Source organism: Rhinatrema bivittatum, chromosome 3 (assembly GCF_901001135.1).
Source record: "Rhinatrema bivittatum chromosome 3, aRhiBiv1.1, whole genome shotgun sequence".
In the NCBI taxonomy this organism is placed as follows: domain Eukaryota; kingdom Metazoa; phylum Chordata; class Amphibia; order Gymnophiona; family Rhinatrematidae; genus Rhinatrema; species Rhinatrema bivittatum.
This window is the reverse complement of record NC_042617.1, coordinates 221,872,024-221,888,570: the sequence shown is the minus strand read 5'-3', so window position 1 is coordinate 221,888,570 and position 16,547 is coordinate 221,872,024. Positions and strand designations below refer to the sequence as shown.

General features: G+C 46.1%; 1 protein-coding gene across 17 annotated transcripts in view; it reads left to right on the top strand.

Moving 5' to 3' along the window:
• Positions 1–16,547, top strand: part of CCR6 (C-C motif chemokine receptor 6) — a 553,987-nt gene that overhangs the window by 195,531 nt on the left and 341,909 nt on the right. For all 17 annotated transcript variants that reach the window (XR_003855476.1, XM_029594230.1, XM_029594222.1 and 14 more), the window contains one exon: positions 6,756–6,800. Coding sequence is in view for 16 of the 17 variants with exons in the window: in XM_029594230.1 (XP_029450090.1) it covers positions 6,756–6,800 (45 nt within the window). In the remaining variant the exon portion in view is untranslated. The remainder of the gene's footprint in view (positions 1–6,755; positions 6,801–16,547) is intronic.

Genomic DNA, 16,547 nt, shown 5'->3' with positions numbered 1-16,547 from the left:
AGAGGCACAAAGTACCCAGCATCCCTGGAGGGCACATTGGCTTTCCTCTGCCCCATCTCCCCCTTTGTATCTCGCCCATCCATCCCCCCAGCACGTAACATATAACTTCAAGTAATTGGAACAGATTAAAGAGAACTTGGTAATTGAAACAGCCAATAGAGTCAGCCCCCGGACAGCAGAAAAAGGGAAATATAAAAAGTTAGATAACAGAGGTGATGTAGAGACAACTCAACCCTCTAGAAAAGGCCAAAAACAGTCAGTTAAGTGTTCTGTTGGCAGGACAGCAAAAACTGAGGTGCTGGCATAAACAAATCAGGACACCGCTGCCCTTCAAGTAACATTACCAGGCTCTAGCGAGGACATAAAGGAATTGGCGTCTTCTCTTTTGCAGAAGAAAAGGACAGTACCATTGTGTTGAACTCGTAGCTTTTCAGGAAAAAGTAAGGCAAACGGTATCCCCCGTTTGTGTAACTCTGTACAGGCAGGAGACAGGGCTTTCCGTTGAGCAGATACCGCGGCGGAGAAATCGTGGAACAACAGGATCTTGTGCCCCTGGTACTCCACTCCCGAGTGCTGCCTAAATGCTCGCATAAGCTGAATCTTGTGTGACCAGTTCAGAATTCTGGCCATCACGGGCCGTGGTTTACTAGCGTCCGCTCTAGGCAGCCTCGCTCTAGGCGGCCAGTGTTCAGCGTCGGGCCCAACTGGCTGGGCAGCCAAGTTTCAATAAGATCATACAGTTCTTGGTCTGGTACGGATTCAGGAAGGCCAATAATTTTTAAATTGTTTCGGCGGTTCCTATTCTCCTGATCTTCCAACCGATCTAGCAACAAAGAATTCTGCGTAGAGAGCGCTTGTACTTGCCTTTCTGCTGCTTGCAGCCTGTCTTCCTGATCAGACAGCCTGTGCTCCGCTTCATCCAGCCTCTCTGCCTGCCCCTCAACAGCATTTACAACATCTTCGATGGAGGTTTGAATTTTAAGGAGCCTGGCATCCACCACCTCAGCTACCTTTGATATCTTAAGCAGGGCATCCTCCGAGACCTCTGCTACTGGGGCTGTATGGTCTCCCGCGGCCATGGCCGCCATCTTGGCCACACTATGAGAGTGAGATGATCGCGCCGATCTCTGGCGCATTATGGGCCCCTGAGCACTCCGTTCCACCTCAAAACGCAGCGAATCCCCTCCTTCAAGCATCCTCTGAACCCCCCCCCCCCCGTGAGTTTAAAATCCAGATGCCGAAGAAGTTAGGAAGGATGGCAGCGGATCCAAAGGGAGGGAGGCCAGCCCGGATCGCTGGCACCGCGGGGGGGATCGCTCCTTTTTTTTGCTCCTTACCGGTCCCAGAAGCCTCGTTTTCACTGCGAATCACGGCGAAACGGCAGCCCCAACCAGTCTGCACAGTATCCCATCAAAAAAAAAGGGGATCAAATTTTTCCCAGGGAGGGGGCCCAGAGCAAGCTGGCTCTGCTGCCGACCCCGGTGACATCATCCTGGAAGTTCAGAAAAAGTTATTCTGAACTTGACGTGGGAGTTCCCACATGCAGATGCTGCCTTTTGAGCCCCTCAGTCTTCATCTGAACTAGCACTTGGATGTTTCCCAGTCTCTCTTTATTTATTGCCTTGTACTTTTTTTGCCTTCTGTTTTTTGCCTCAGATTTGTAATCTTGCATATCCATCCTTTTGATACTGCCTTGGCAGCCCCTCAATAGAACTTTCAAGTTCTCAAAAAAAAATAAATTGTGATGAAGTCCAAGGCTAGAAAGTCTGCTGTTTAAGATATGCAGCTGTGAGTGTTACTATCCATCACAGACCCCCATGCTGTCATTGCTACCTAGGCCCAGATAAAAGCACTTCTACTTGCTCCAGAAGATGACTTTGGATAAGACTCTGAAGCACTGGAAGAGGATTAGCAGTGGAGCCGTTCTACTTCCCAAAAATAAGACATCTTCGGGCTCCCAGTGCCATAAGCATCAGTCCCACCAGGTCTCTCCATCATATTCCTGCAAGTCTCTTGGGAAGGCTCCTTCCCCCAATGGTGCCAGATCTGTCTCACTTCAGAACATAAGATTTGCCATACTGAGTCATACCAAAGGTTCTTCAAGTCCAGTATCCTGTTTGTATGTCAAATCCAAGTCAGAATTACCTGGCAGGATCCCAAAAGGTCAATAGATTCCATGCCTCTTATTCCAGGGATAAGCAGCAGATTTCCCCAAGTCTACTTTGATAATGATTTATGGACTTTTCTTCCAGGAACTTGTCCACACCTTTTTAAAACTCAAGTACACTAACAGTTTTCACCACATCGTCCGGCAATGAATTCCAGAGATTAATTATGCGTTGAATAGTAAAATATTTTCCTCCTATTTATCTTAAATGTAACACATAGTAACTTCATGGAATGTCCACTAGTCTACACGTTTTGAAAGAGTAAACAACCAATTCAGTTATCTGTTCCACTTCACTCATTGTTTTAAGAACATAAGAACATGCCATACTGGGTCAGACCAAGGGTCCATCAAGCCCAGCATCCTGTTTCCAACAGTGGCCAATCCAGGCCATAAGAACCTGGCAAGTACCCAAAAACTAAGTCTATTCCATGTTACCATTGCTAATGGCAATGGCTATTCTCTAAGTGAACTTAATAGCAGGTAATGGACTTCTCCTCCAAGAACTTATCCAATCCTTTTTTAAACACAGCTATAAAGACCTCTATCATATCTCCCCTTGGTCATCACTTCTCCAAGTTGAAGAGCCCAAACCTTTTTAGCCCTTCTCTGTATTTTTTCTAATTCTGTTATATGTTTTTTGAGATGTGGTGACCAGAATATAATCAAGGTGCGTTTGCACAATGGAGTGATACAGAGTGATGGAGTGATATAGAGGCATTATGATATTCTCTGTTTTATTCTCCATTTCTTTCCTAATAATTCCTAGAATTCTATTCGCCTTTTTGGCCGCCACTCAACACCTCTATCACATTCCCCCTCAGCCATCTTCTCCAAGCTGAACAGTCCTAACCTCTTCAGTCTTTCCTCATAGGGGAGCTGTTCCATCCCCTTTCTCCGTACCTTCTCCATCGCAACTATATCTTTTTTGAGATGCGGCGACCAGAATTGTACACAGTATTCAAGGTGCAGTCTCACCATGGAACGATTTAGAGGCATTAAACATTTTCCATTTTATTAACCATTCCCTTCCTAATAATTCCTAGCATTCTGTTTGCTTTTCTGACTGCTGCAGCACACTGAGACGACGATTTTAAAGTATTATCCACTATGATGCCTAGATCTTTTTCCTGGGTGGTAGCTCCTAATAAGGAACTTAACATCGTGTAACAACAGCAAGGGTTATTTTTCTCTATATGCAACACCTTGCAACCAAAATGATAAAAGGGATGGAACAGTTCCCCTATGAGGAAAGGCTGAAGAGGTTACGGCTGTTCAGCTTGGAGAAGAGACGGCTGAGGGGGGATATGATAAAGGTCTTTAAGATCATGAGAGGTCTTGAACGAGTAGATGTGACTCGGTTATTTACACTTTCAAATAATAGAAGGACTAGGGGGCAATTCCATGAAGTTAGCAAGTAGCACATTTAAGACTAATCAGAGAAAATTCTTTTCCACTCAACACACAATAAAGCTTTGGAATTTGTTGCCAGAGAATGTGGTTAGTGCAGATAGTATAGCTGGATAAGTTCTTGGAGGAGAAGTCCATTAACGGCTATTAATCAAGTTTATATAGGGAATAGCCAATGCTATTAATTGCATCAGTAGCACGGGATCTTCTTAGTGATTGGGTAATTGCCAGGTTCTTGTGGCCTTGTTTGGCCTCTGTTGGAAACCGGATGCTGGGCTTGATGGACCCTTGGTCTGACCCAGCATGGCAATTTCTTATGTTCTTAAGACAAATGGGGCAAGACTTTAATCTCCAGATAATCTAGTTGTTACACTGAATAAAAGTCATTTTATTCATGCATCTAAGAGGAATACTTGTACTACTGTAACTACAATCTAAAAAACTTTGATTATTTTTAAATGAAGAGTACCAATATGTAACCTGGAAGCACTTTAAAAGAAAGGGAAAAAAAAACCTCGGTTGGGTGAGAGAGAGCCAAAAACTCCCTAGCTCCAAGTCTTAAGAACCTATAACTAAGCCAATTTAAGATGTAGAAAACATTTAGACTTTTGCATGTATTTTGAACAGGTATTTCAAATGAAAGAAAAAAAAGAAATAACACAAGCCAGTAAAGATTAATAGGCATAGTTTGAAAGCAAAAATTCACAAGGAATATTATAACAGTTTAAGTTTCTATAGTTATAATGTTAGCTGAGTAATTGTGTATTTGTGTTGCCTCTATGTAACTGAAAATGATGTAATTGTTTAAAATCATGAGAGGTCTAGAATGGGTAAGTGTGAATCGGTTATTTACTCTTTCGGATAATAGAAGGACTAGGGGGCACTCCATGAAGTTAGCATGTGGCACATTTAAAACTAATCAGAGAAAGTTCTTTTTCACTCAACGCACAATTAAACTCTGAAATTTGTTGCCAGGGGATGTGGTTAGTGCAGTTAGTGTAGCTGGGTTTAAAAAAGGATTGGATAAGTTCTAGGAGGAGAAATCCATTACCTGCCATTAATTAAGTTAACTTAGTAAATTGCCACTGCTATTACTAGCATCAACATGGGATAGACTTAGTTTTTGGGTACTTGCCAGGTTCTTATGGCCTGGATTGGCCACTGTTGGAAACAGGATGCTGGGTTTGATGGACCCTTGGTCTGACCCAGTATGGCATGTTCTTATGTTCTTAACACATACAGGGCGTGGACAAAAGAAAGAAATTAGTCCACTCTTAAGAGTTAAAAAATATATATATAGTTTTTACCCAAACACCTTTTCCTAATTTTTCTCTATATTTTAAACCAAGCCCCAGAAAAGCACACAGGTACAAAAATAAGGACCACTTTTCTACTTTTTCCCAGAAATTAAGAAAAAAGCACAGACATCCACTGATCAAGCAATCAGAGCACACTTATACTTAGGAGGTTGAAAACAAATGAAACAGTCATGGTTATAACTAGGGCTTCTGATTTTAGGTTTTTGTAAATTGTAAATGTGGTTTACTTTCCAGCTAATTAGGTGTTCTTTGGGGGTACCAGAAATTGGTGTTTATCAATGTTTTTCTGGCATGAATATTATTGTTGGGTACCTTTTCTGTTTGAATCAAATATACAGTATACATGTGTGCAGTTGAGAAGTCAGTGTGGAAAAGGCACAAATACAAAGTGGAGGATCAGGATAGACAAAGGGGTAAGAGAGTACTTTATATTGGGGTATTTTATTGAGGTTCATTGGTTAAAACCTAAAATCAGAAGTCCCACTTATAACCGTAACATCAATGAGCAAAATGCCTGGATGTTAGAAACAACAGTCTCACTAGTGTTGGTCGTATACATGGGCGAGAAGCCTCAATGCCAGATTTATTTTATTTACTGTATATTCCATTTTTTGGCACTTCAAGGTGGATTACATTCAAGTGCTATAGGTATTTTCGTATCCCTCAGATGTCTTAAAAATCTAACCCCTAGATTCATTGAGCTGCAATCTTTTATCGCAGAAGAGGTCCTCCTTATTGTGGGGGGGGGGGGGGTTGCTGTGATAGTGGGCCCCCTCTCCAAAAAAACTTTGCAGCTCTACGGTGTATTATTTTGTCTCTCAGCCAAACACCGTAGGGCAAAAGAACACACCTAGCAACCCTTTAACATAATGGTGGCCTCAACCTTACAGGACTTCCATCGCCTTAAAGGGCCATTGGCCCCCCCCCCCCCAAAAAAAAAAATCACGGCAAAGAAGGGAGCTTGAGCGGGCATCAGCAACGCAGGGCCACCACTTGAGGAGGCCCCAACTCCACCAAATAAAAAAAAATGTAACATGTACTCATGCGGCAACAGCCCCAGCCCATCTCCTTCCCCCCAAAGACCATCAATAAATTATATTGGCCCGGTCCCTCTGCCCCTTCGCCCCCCTCGTTAGGGTCCCAGGCCTCCCTCCTCACATTTACCGCTTTTCCAAGAGGGGTAGTTATTTTATCGCGGCTGACCACCTTCTTGATCAACCGCAATAAAATGTTTGCATAGGATTTCCTATGCATGACCTTTTGCTTGCATTTACATTATTCATGCCTGCAAATTACATGCAAAGAAGGTTGTTGTAATGGGGAGGGAACCTGGGTGAGGAGATGGATAATATGTATATTGCACAATATACCTGATATAATGCATGTTAGAGTACTACTGCGGCTTGATGCATCACCCTTTAAGTTTGTAAATATGATACTTGAAAGAACCAAAAAACAAGATGGCTGGTCCTTGGCCTATCAGTGAAAATGTTGGAGGCTAGCACTGTAATATAATTTAAATGTTCTTGGGATAGGTAAAGAGGGCAGTATTAGTAAAAGGATTGAGAGGTTGGGGTAAAAGATATTGTTTAAGAATGGGAATTTATATGCTTACCTACCAAAAATAATAGAGAGCCAGACAGGAAGACAACTGGGCAGAGGGAATGGGTCAACTGATTCTTATCTACTCTACTATGCTTTCTAGTTATTTTTCCAGCCCTGCAATTGTGTGTTGATGTCATATTGTAACTGGTGTGATCATTTTTAGTGTTTCCCTGATGCTGGTACAACTTTCAGGTTTTTATGTCTTTATGCCTTAAGTAGCACATGATGTATCTGACATTTTTAATTCTACACAGAAGCTACCAGATGGAAAATCAAGTACACAATCTGCATCGAGCAAGGTATGGCATCGCACTCCTCATTTGAATTTCAAATAAATTTCTGTGGCCGATGATGGTTAAGAGTTTGATTTTGTGTCTCTCTTACCATCATTGTAAATGCGCTGGCAGATCTGTTTCACATTGTATTGCCCACCATATCAACTGGACATCTACTATAACACAGCAGTCTTTAATACTGCCTCTTTTGATATTTTTATGTATTAAATGTTTTGTTTGTTTTAATTTCCTTGGCAGTGATAGAAATCAATATTTTACAAAATAATGAACTAAATTTAAAAAGGAAACTATGATAAAATGAAGAGAATAGAAAATAAACTAAAAGATGCAGCTGCAAAGGTTGAATTTATATCAAGCATGGACATTGTTTAAAAATACTATCTTGGAAGCCCAGATTAGATATATTCCACATATTAAAAAAAGCAAAAGGAATCCAAATGACTGCTGGCTTGATTAAAAGGTAAGGTGAAAAAGGTTATTATAACCAAAAGAACATCTTTCAAAAAATGGAAAGAGGATTCAAATGAAGAAGATAGGCAAAAGCACTGGCAAGTTATATGAAAAATACTGATAAGTCAGGAAAAAAGAGAATTTGAATAGTTTTCCATATAGGTAAACCTCATAATATGAGCTTTTTGAAATACATCAGAAGCAGGAAGCCTCTGAGGGAGTTGGTTGAACCGTTTAGATGATCGAGGAAAGTGCACATAAGGGCAGATTTCAAAGGGTTACGCGTGTAACCCCCAAAAAGCTGCCCCTATCTGGCCCTGTGCGCGCCGAGCCTAAGCCCCGGGATGCGTGTATGTCCTGGTGGCTTCGAAAAAGTGGCGGGAAGGGGGCGGGTCCCGGGGGTGTGGCGGAAGGTTCGGAGGTAGTCCTGGGGGCGGTCCCGAGTCCTCCGGCACAGTTGGTCTGTGCCGGGGGATGGTGGAGCCGGCAGGTGTTTTAACTTCGGAAATAAAAGGTGGGGGGGGGTGGGATTTAGTTTGGGCTGGAGGTGGGCTAGATAGGGGAAGGTGGGGGGGGGGGGGGGTAGCAAAAACAGTTCCCTCCAAGGCCGCTCCGATTTCGGCGCGGCCTTGGAGGGAACGGGGAAAGCCATTGGGGCTCCCCTTGGGCTCGGCGTGCGCAAGGTGCACAAGTGTGCACCCCCTTGCATGCACCGACCCCGGATTTTATAACATGCGCACGGCTGCGCGCACATGTTATAAAATCGGGCGTAGATTTTTTCGTGCTGGGTTGCGCGAACAATCTAACACCGCGCATAAGTTTAAAAATCTGGCCCTTAGTGAAGACAAGGCCATACAGAAGTACTAAATGAATTCTTTGTTTTGGTGTGTACTAAGAAGGATGTTTGGGAGATAACCATGCTGGAAACAGTATTTAATGTTGTTGATTCAAAGGAACTGAAACAAATCACAGTGAGCCTGGAAGATGTAATAGAGCAAATTAACAAACTAAAGAGTAGAAATTACGTGGACCAGATGGTATACACCCCAAAATTCTAAACAAACTAAAAAATGAAATTGCAGATCTATTACTAATAATTTATAGTCATTAGAATCTGTTTGTTGAACCAGAAAATTGGAATATGGACAATGTAATATCTATCTTTAAAAAGAACTCCCACAAGTGATCCAGAAAACCATAGAGTGGTGATCCTGACATAAGTAGGGGAAAAATAGTAAGAAACTATTTTAAAGAACAAAATTACTGAACATATAGATAGGGAAGGTTTTATGGGATATAGCCAACATTGATATACTCAAGGGTAGTCTTGACTCACTAATCTGTTACCTTATTTTAAAGGGGTTAATTGTGAGCCTGTGGAGTATATCTGGAGTTTCAGAAGGTATTTGGAAAAGTCTTTCATGAGAGACTCTTGAAAAAATTAAAAAGAATAGGATAGGAATTAATGTCCTTTTATAGATTGCTAGCAGATTAAAAGATAAGAAACAGACAGTAGAATTTGAATGGTCAGTTTCCTCTAGAGGAAGGTAAATAGTAGAGTGCCTCAGGGATCTATATTGGGACCAGTGCTTTTTAATGTATTTAAAAATGATCTGGAAAGGGAACAATGAATGAAGTGATCAAATTTGCAGACACAAAATTATTCAAGTTATTAAATCACAAGCCGATTGTGAAAAAATGCAGAAGGACCTTGTGAGACTGGGCGGATGAAATTTAATGTGGACAAGTGCAAAGTGATGCCCATAGGAAAAATATTCCACACTGTAGATGCACCAGAGCTTCCCAAACATGTTCTGGGTACCCCACAGCCAGTCGGGTTTTCAGAATATCCACAGTGATATGCATGGAATACATTTGCATATCATAGAGACTTAGTATATATAAATGTATCTCCTGCATATTCATTGTGGATATCCTGAAAACCCAATTGGCTTTGGGGTCCCCAGGACATATTTGGGAAGCCCTGAGCTATATAATGTCAGGTTCTGTATCAGGAGTTACCACCCAGGTAAAAAATGTAGATGTTTTCATGGATAATACATTGAAATCCTTGGCTTAGTATGTGGTAATGGTAAAAGGAAAAAGTAGTAGAATGTAAGGAATTATTAAGAAATTAATAAAATGAATATCATATCATATATATATATGTATCTGAATTGCTCCATGCACCTAGAGTACTGTGTGCAGTTCTGATTGTCGCATCTCAAAAAAGATATATGGAACTAGCAAACGTACAGAGAAGGGTAATCAAAATAACTCCCTTATGAGGAAGGCTAAAAAGGTAGGGCTTTCCAGCTTGGAGAAGAGACAGTTAAGGGAAGATATGATAGATGTCTATGAAATCATGAGTGGAATAGTAAATGCGAATTGGTTGTTTACTCTTTCAAATGCTAAAAAGACTAGAAGACACTACAGGAAGTTACTAAGTAGTACATTTAAAACAAATCAAATATTTTTTCACTCAGTGTATAATTAAACTTGGGGATTCATTGCCTGAGGATGTGATAAAAGATGTCTGAATTAATTCTCCATAAGTTCCAGCCTCCTAGATAGAAAATAGCGCTCCCGAATAATTGTAGCGTTAACTGCATCAATGTCCTTAACATCCTTCCCCATAGATTGAATAGTCTGAGTGTTCCTGAAAAATTCTCTGATGGTCTTGAGCAACTGTATCCAGTCTCTGGGAAACAGCCTCTAAACAATGGGAGTGATCATGATCTTATTCCAAAGCTAATCCAATGTAACCACTGCTGGTTTAACAAACAAATGGGGAGCATGAGAAACCACTCGCTCACCTTCTGGAATGGCACTGCTGCCGGCAGAGTCCCTCCTGTCATTGATCCTGAGGCAGAGTCACTCACAGCAGAAGCCCACCACAGAGACAAAAACTTGTTTCCCCTACAGATGAGATGCCGACAACTCCCTCCTCTCGGGGCAGCAGCTATGAGGTCATCACCAAGTGCCCCCACAAAGTTGGTGTTCCTCTGAATACTTGCAGGGAGCGACGGTTGAATATATGGTGGGCTAAGTGAAACTTCTCCTGACAAATACAGGACTCCTCTCTCCAACATGCCAATGGGGCTCAAAGCCCAAACTTTTGGGGTGGAGGAGGCATATTCAAGGAAGGAACGCTAATCTGTGAATAATTCCTGTCTGTGTTATCATTTCTTTATAGTAAGATATTATTCTAGTAAATTAATTTTCCTAGTGTGTAGCAGATGGACTCAAAACAAATGGGTATAGTGTGCTCGTGCTAGCAGTTGAAGACGGATCTGACGTCAACACGGGTGGGTACATATACCCCCACAGGAAGTGTAGCAAATCAGTAATTTCCGTCTCCACAGCAGTTTGGAGCTACCTCACGCTCGCTGAGCGTGTTTTCCAAATTCTAAACGACTAAATTCATTAAGAAACCTACTGAAGACGAGCCCCCCGCACTCCTGTGGTGATACCAGGCGGTCACTCACCCCAGTTGAGTTTCCCGAGCTGACTTCTGTGGTCCCTCGGAGGTAAGAGCCTCGGTCCGGTGGCCGGTTCGCGGCAGAGGCCCCAGCCCCCGAGTGAGAAGGTCTCGGGCACGGCTTGGCCCCCGAGCGAGACGAGTTCGGGCGCGGCCTAGAGGCAGCCTCGGTCCCGGCGTGGACTTGGCCCCCGAGCGAGATGAGTTTGGGCGCGGCCTAGGGGCAGCGGGTGCACTTCCTTAAGCATGGCGGTGAAGGTACTCACTCTCTCCCCCCGCAGCCGGAGACCGCCCGGGTCGCAGCCGGGAAGCGCCGAAGACAAGGTAAGGCGTACATCTTTACTTGGTCTCCGAGGAAGTGTGGACTAACTGGGTCTGCCTATGAGGCAGCCCGCCGAGGAGATCACCATTTTGCCTGCCTACTCATCTTCGCCAACTAAGCGCACGTTGCTAAGCACACGCGATAGGCGCACATTGTTCGTGCACGCGATAGGCGCACGTTGTTAGCGCACGCGATAGGCGCACGTTGACTAAGCGCACGCTACTAGGATACGCGCACATGTATAAGACGCCCGTTTATAGGCGCACATTTATAAGACGCCCGTTATAGACGCCCGTTATAGGCGCATGCTGTTAAGCGCACTTGTTAGGCGCACATCGTTGAGCGACACCGAATTTCAGGCGAATGGAGCATAAGAGAGCCCATGCGTCCGCAGAGCCAGCACCTCCAGAATCAGGCATGAAAGCTCTAAGCCTCTGTTCAGCATGCAACCTCAGAGCCACACAGAGCGAGGAAGCAGACTCACTATGTGCCCAATGTGAGGAGGCCATGGGAGTTCCAGGACAGGACCGGTCCCAGCCCAGCGGTTCCTCAGGGAACACACCGGACTTAGCAGGCCGCGGCGAGCAGCCAGGGAACCCGAGAGACCTGGTGCCCCTACGGCCAGATCCGGCTTCGCTTTCCTGGGTGGAATTATTCAAGGGGATTCACGCCTTTGTCCAGATGCAGTCTGCTCCTCGTATGGGTCTTTCCGTCCCGGTTGATCCGGCCCCTGGACCCTCGAGACCTAGGCGCGGCCACTCGCCACCCGACAGCCCCGATTATGGGGATTCGGATTGCTCCGAGGAAAATGAGGAGCCCCCCGAGGAGGGTGAATTTCCCTCGGAGATAGAACCATATCGGACCATGAGATGCTTCTTTCAGAAAGAAGATCTTCCAGGCCTGGTCTCACAATGCCTATCGGAGCTGGCCATTCCGGGCCAGGGGACCCCAGGGGACCCCAAAATGAACCCCCTGTTAGAGGTCCTGCGCCAAACGGCTCACTATTTTCCCCTCCTACAAGCAGCACAGCAGCTAATCGATCTGGAATGGAAGGCACCGGAGGCCTCATTCAAAGGGGGTCGGGCCTTGTCAGGCATGTATCCTCTGGATCCAGCGTCCAAGGAGCTGCTGGCATGCCCCAGGGTAGACGCCATCGTTAATGCAATTGTGAAGCACACTACCATTCCGGTGGAGGGGGGAGCGGCCCTCAAGGATACGCATGACCAACGCATGGACACCATTCTGAAACAAGCCTTTGAGGTAGCAGCCATGTCCCTACGAATCGCGACTTGCTGCACCATGGTGACGTGTTCCTGTTTATCACAAGCGAGAAACAACACCCCGGGAGAAGACATGGAATCAGCTCTCGCTTTTCTCACTGACGCAGCCTCCGACCTCGTCCGTACGGCAGCCCAAGGGAGTATCCTCCTCAGTGGCAGCCAGGAGACAGCTTTGGCTATGTAATTGGGCGGCCGACTCGTCCTCCAAGACACGACTCACAAGAATGCCCTTTAAGGGTTCCCTACTGTTCGGCAGCGATCTTGAGAACTGGGCTACTAAATGGGGTGCCTCTCCATTACCCCGTCTACCAGAAGATAGGTCGAGGAGGAGCCAGCATTCTTTTTCTAGACCATCCAGAGGTAGAAACTCTCAGCGCGTCAACCCCTACAGGACTCGCTATCAAGCACCTCGTTCTCAGGCCAGGAACCAGCCCTTTCGGACTAAGCACAACAAGAAGAGAACCGGCTCAGATTCTGGCCCCGGCCGCAACCCACAATGACAATCAGCCGACCCATCCAAGGGTAGCAGCCATAAGGGGCAGGCTAACCCTCTTCTACCGCAGGTGGGTCGAGATCACTTTGGACCAGTGGGTCCTTGCCATCATCCAAGAAGGATATTACCTGGATTTTCTTCGGCTTCCGCCGAACAAGTTTGTGGAATCTCCTTGCTCACCGCTCAAGAAAGCGGCACTAGAAGTGACCTTACAGAGGCTCCTGGCCCTAAAAGCCATAATCCCAGTACCTGCAGGAGAGAGAAATTCTGGGCATTATTCCATCTATTTCATAGTACCCAAGAAGGAGGGCACTTTCAGGCCCGACCTGGACCTCAGGTCAGTCAATCGACACCTACGGGTCCCCAGCTTTCGCATGGAAACTCTGCGGTCTGTCAAGAATTCAGTACAGCCAGGGGAATTTCTCACCTCCCTAGATCTGTCGGAAGCCTACTTGCATATCCCAATCCATCGGCATCACCAGCGCTATTTACGCTTCAAAGTCCTGAATCAGCACTTCCAGTTCTGAGCTTTTCCCTTCTGGTTAGCCACCGCGCCGCGGATCTTCACCAAGGTCATAGTAGTAGTGGCTGCGGCACTCAGGAAGGAAGGAATTCTCGTCCATCCCTACCTGGACGATTGGCTGATCACGGCAAAGTCACCGGAGGAGAGTCACCGGGCAACCAACAGAGTTATAGCTCTTCTGGAAAGCCTAGGATGGGTAGTCAACATACACAAGAGTTCCCTACAGCCGTCCCAGTCGCTGGAATATCTAGGGGTCCAATTCGACACCCAAGAAGACAAGGTCAGCCTGACCTCCAAGAGAAAGTCAAAACTCTGGAATCATCTGCAGGTCCTGCTGAGCGCCAGCCGGCTCACAGCTCGGGATTACCTACAAGCCCTCGGCCTCATGGCATCCACTCTGGAGGTGATACCATGGGCGCGGGCTCATATGAGACCATTGCAATGCGCCCTTCTATCTCGATGGAGCCCACGATCACAGAACTACACCATACACCTACCTCTGCCGACCAGAGTGCGGAATCAGCTACGGTGGTGGTTACAGCCCGGCCACATGAGCCAGGGATCAAGAATGTCCTTCCCAACCTGGATTCTGCTCACCACAGATGCCAGCCTGAATGGATGGGGAGCACACTGCGAGGAACTCACCGCCCAAGGGCGGTGGACCAGAGGAGAGTCAAGGTGGAACATCAACCGACTAGAGGCACGGGCAGTCAGGCTAGCGTGCCTGCGATTTGCCCACAGACTTCGCGACAGAGCGGTCAGAGTGATGTCACACAACGCCACCACGGTGGCATACATCAATCGACAGGGCGGAACCAGAAGCCAACAAGTGTCCCTAGAAATAACTCCTCTGATGATTTGGGCAGAAGCAGATCTTCAGGACATCTCCGCCGTCCACATTGCCGGGAAGGACAACACGACGGCAGACTTCCTCAGCAGAGAAAGCCTAAACCCGGGGGAGTGGCAACTGTTGCCCACAGCTTTCCAGATGATTGTGGATCAGTGGGGGACGCCGGGCATGGACCTATTAGCACACAGGTCCAACGCTCAAGTACCCAGATATTTCAGCCGCAGGCGAGATCCGTTATACCAGGGGATCGATGCCCTGATACAGCTGTGGCCTCAGGGAATCCTGCTATATGCCTTTCTTCCGTGGCCCCTGCTGGGCGCCATCATACACAAGATTCAGCGACACAGAGTCCTAGTTCTAGTGGCCTCGGACTGGCCAAGAAGACCCTGGTACGCAGACATGGGAAGATTACTGGCAGGGAATCCTCTACGCCTGCCTCCACACAGGGACCTGCTGCGGCAAGGTCTCATCCTCCACGAGGATCCAGCTCAATTCTCTCTTACGGTCTGGCCATTGAGAGGGCTAGATTGAAGAAAAGAGGATACTCGGAGCCGGTAATAGATACACTCCTTTGAGCACGCAAGTTCTCCACATCACTGACATATATCAGGATCTGGAGAGTTTTTGAAGCCTGGTGCGACTCTCACAGCACCAATTCACATGCCGCTAAGATCCCTCTCATTTTGGACTTCCTACAAGATGGACTTCAGAAGGGTCTGTCCCTCAGCTCCATCAAAGTTCAGGTAGCAGCGCTGTCTTGCTACGGTCCCAGGAGGGACGGCAACTCCATTGCCAAACACCCAGACGTTTCACGTTTCCTGAAAGGAGTCAAACACATTCGCCCGCCACTGAAGTGGCCAGTGCCCTTGTGGAACCTCAACCTAGTATTGGAATTTCTAGCGAGATCAGCCTTCGATTGGGTGTGGGAGTGAGGACCTGAATGTTTGCAGAGACAGCATGTGAGAACCTGTATGTGTGTGAGAGAGACAGCATGTGATAGTGAGAGCCTGTGCTTGAGCAAGACAGCATGTGGGAGTGAGAGAGAGCCTGGGTGTGTGAGAGTCAGACAGCATGTGCAAGAGAGAGACTGTGTATGAATGATTGTATGAGAGAGAGCATGTGACAGTGAGAGCCTGTATGAATGATTGTATGAGAGAGAGCATGTGAGAGTGAGAGCCTGTGTGTGTGTGTGTGTGTGAGAGAGAGAGAGAGAGAGAAAGCATGTGAGAATGAGAACCTGACTGAATGTTTGAGGGAAGAAGATAGATGGAGAGAAAAGAAATAGAAAAAAAGACAATATGAAAGGAATTGGCAAAAAAATAAGAAAGGGGAGGTGGAACAAAAAAGCCTGTGACCAACCGATTAGAAAACTAAGATCAGACAGCAAAGGAAAAAAAAAGAAATAAATTACTTTTTATTGATTGGCACATGTATTCTTTGGTAATGTGCAAGAGTAGCACTTTCTCTATGCGGATCTCACAATGTACGAGATCAACATGGAGGAAGTGGAAACCCACGGGGCCTGCACTGAGGAGGCAGCAGAATGGGCTTCAGTGCCAATAGCAGCAATCAGCGCCTCCCGAATAGCCATGCAGCATCAGTGACAGTGGCAGCAGAGGAATGAGAGAGGCTCCAAGGTTGCTGGCAAAAGAAAGAAAGGGGGTCTGCCTTTAGTGTGTGCATGTGTATGAATGGGAGTCTGCCTGGGGGTGTATGTGTGTGAATGCATGGGTGCCTGCCTGAGGGTGTGTCTGTGTATGAGAATGTATGGGTGTCTTCCTGGGGTTTGTATGTGTGAGAATAGGTGCCGGCCTGTGTGTAGTATATGTGTGTGTGTGTGAGAATGAATTGGTGCCTGCCAGGGGGTCTGTGTGTGTGAGAATGAATGTGTGCATGCCTGGGGGGATGGTGAGGGAGTGGTATGAAAATGAATGGGAGCCTGCCTGGGGGTCAGTTTCAGTGTGTGAGAATGACTGGAAGCTTGCCTGGGTATGTGTGTTTGTGTGAGAATGATTGGGAACTTGCCTGGGTGTCTTTGTTTGTGTGTGTGTTTGTGTGAGATTGATTGGGAACTTGCCTGGGTGGGTGTGTTTGTGTGAGAATGATTGGGAACTTGCCTGGGTGGGTGTGTTTGTGTGAGAATGATTGGGAACTTGCCTGGGTGTGTGTGTTTGTGTGTATGTGAGGGAGCCAGAGAGAGTGTGTATGAGAAAATCCAGGGGAGTAAGAGTTTGTGTGGGGTGTGTGTGTGGAGGGGGAGAGAGTGTCTTAGAGCCTGAGAGTGTGTCAGTGTCTGTGAGAGCGAGAGGTTATGGTGGGTAAAAGAGCATGAATGTGTATGTATGTGACAG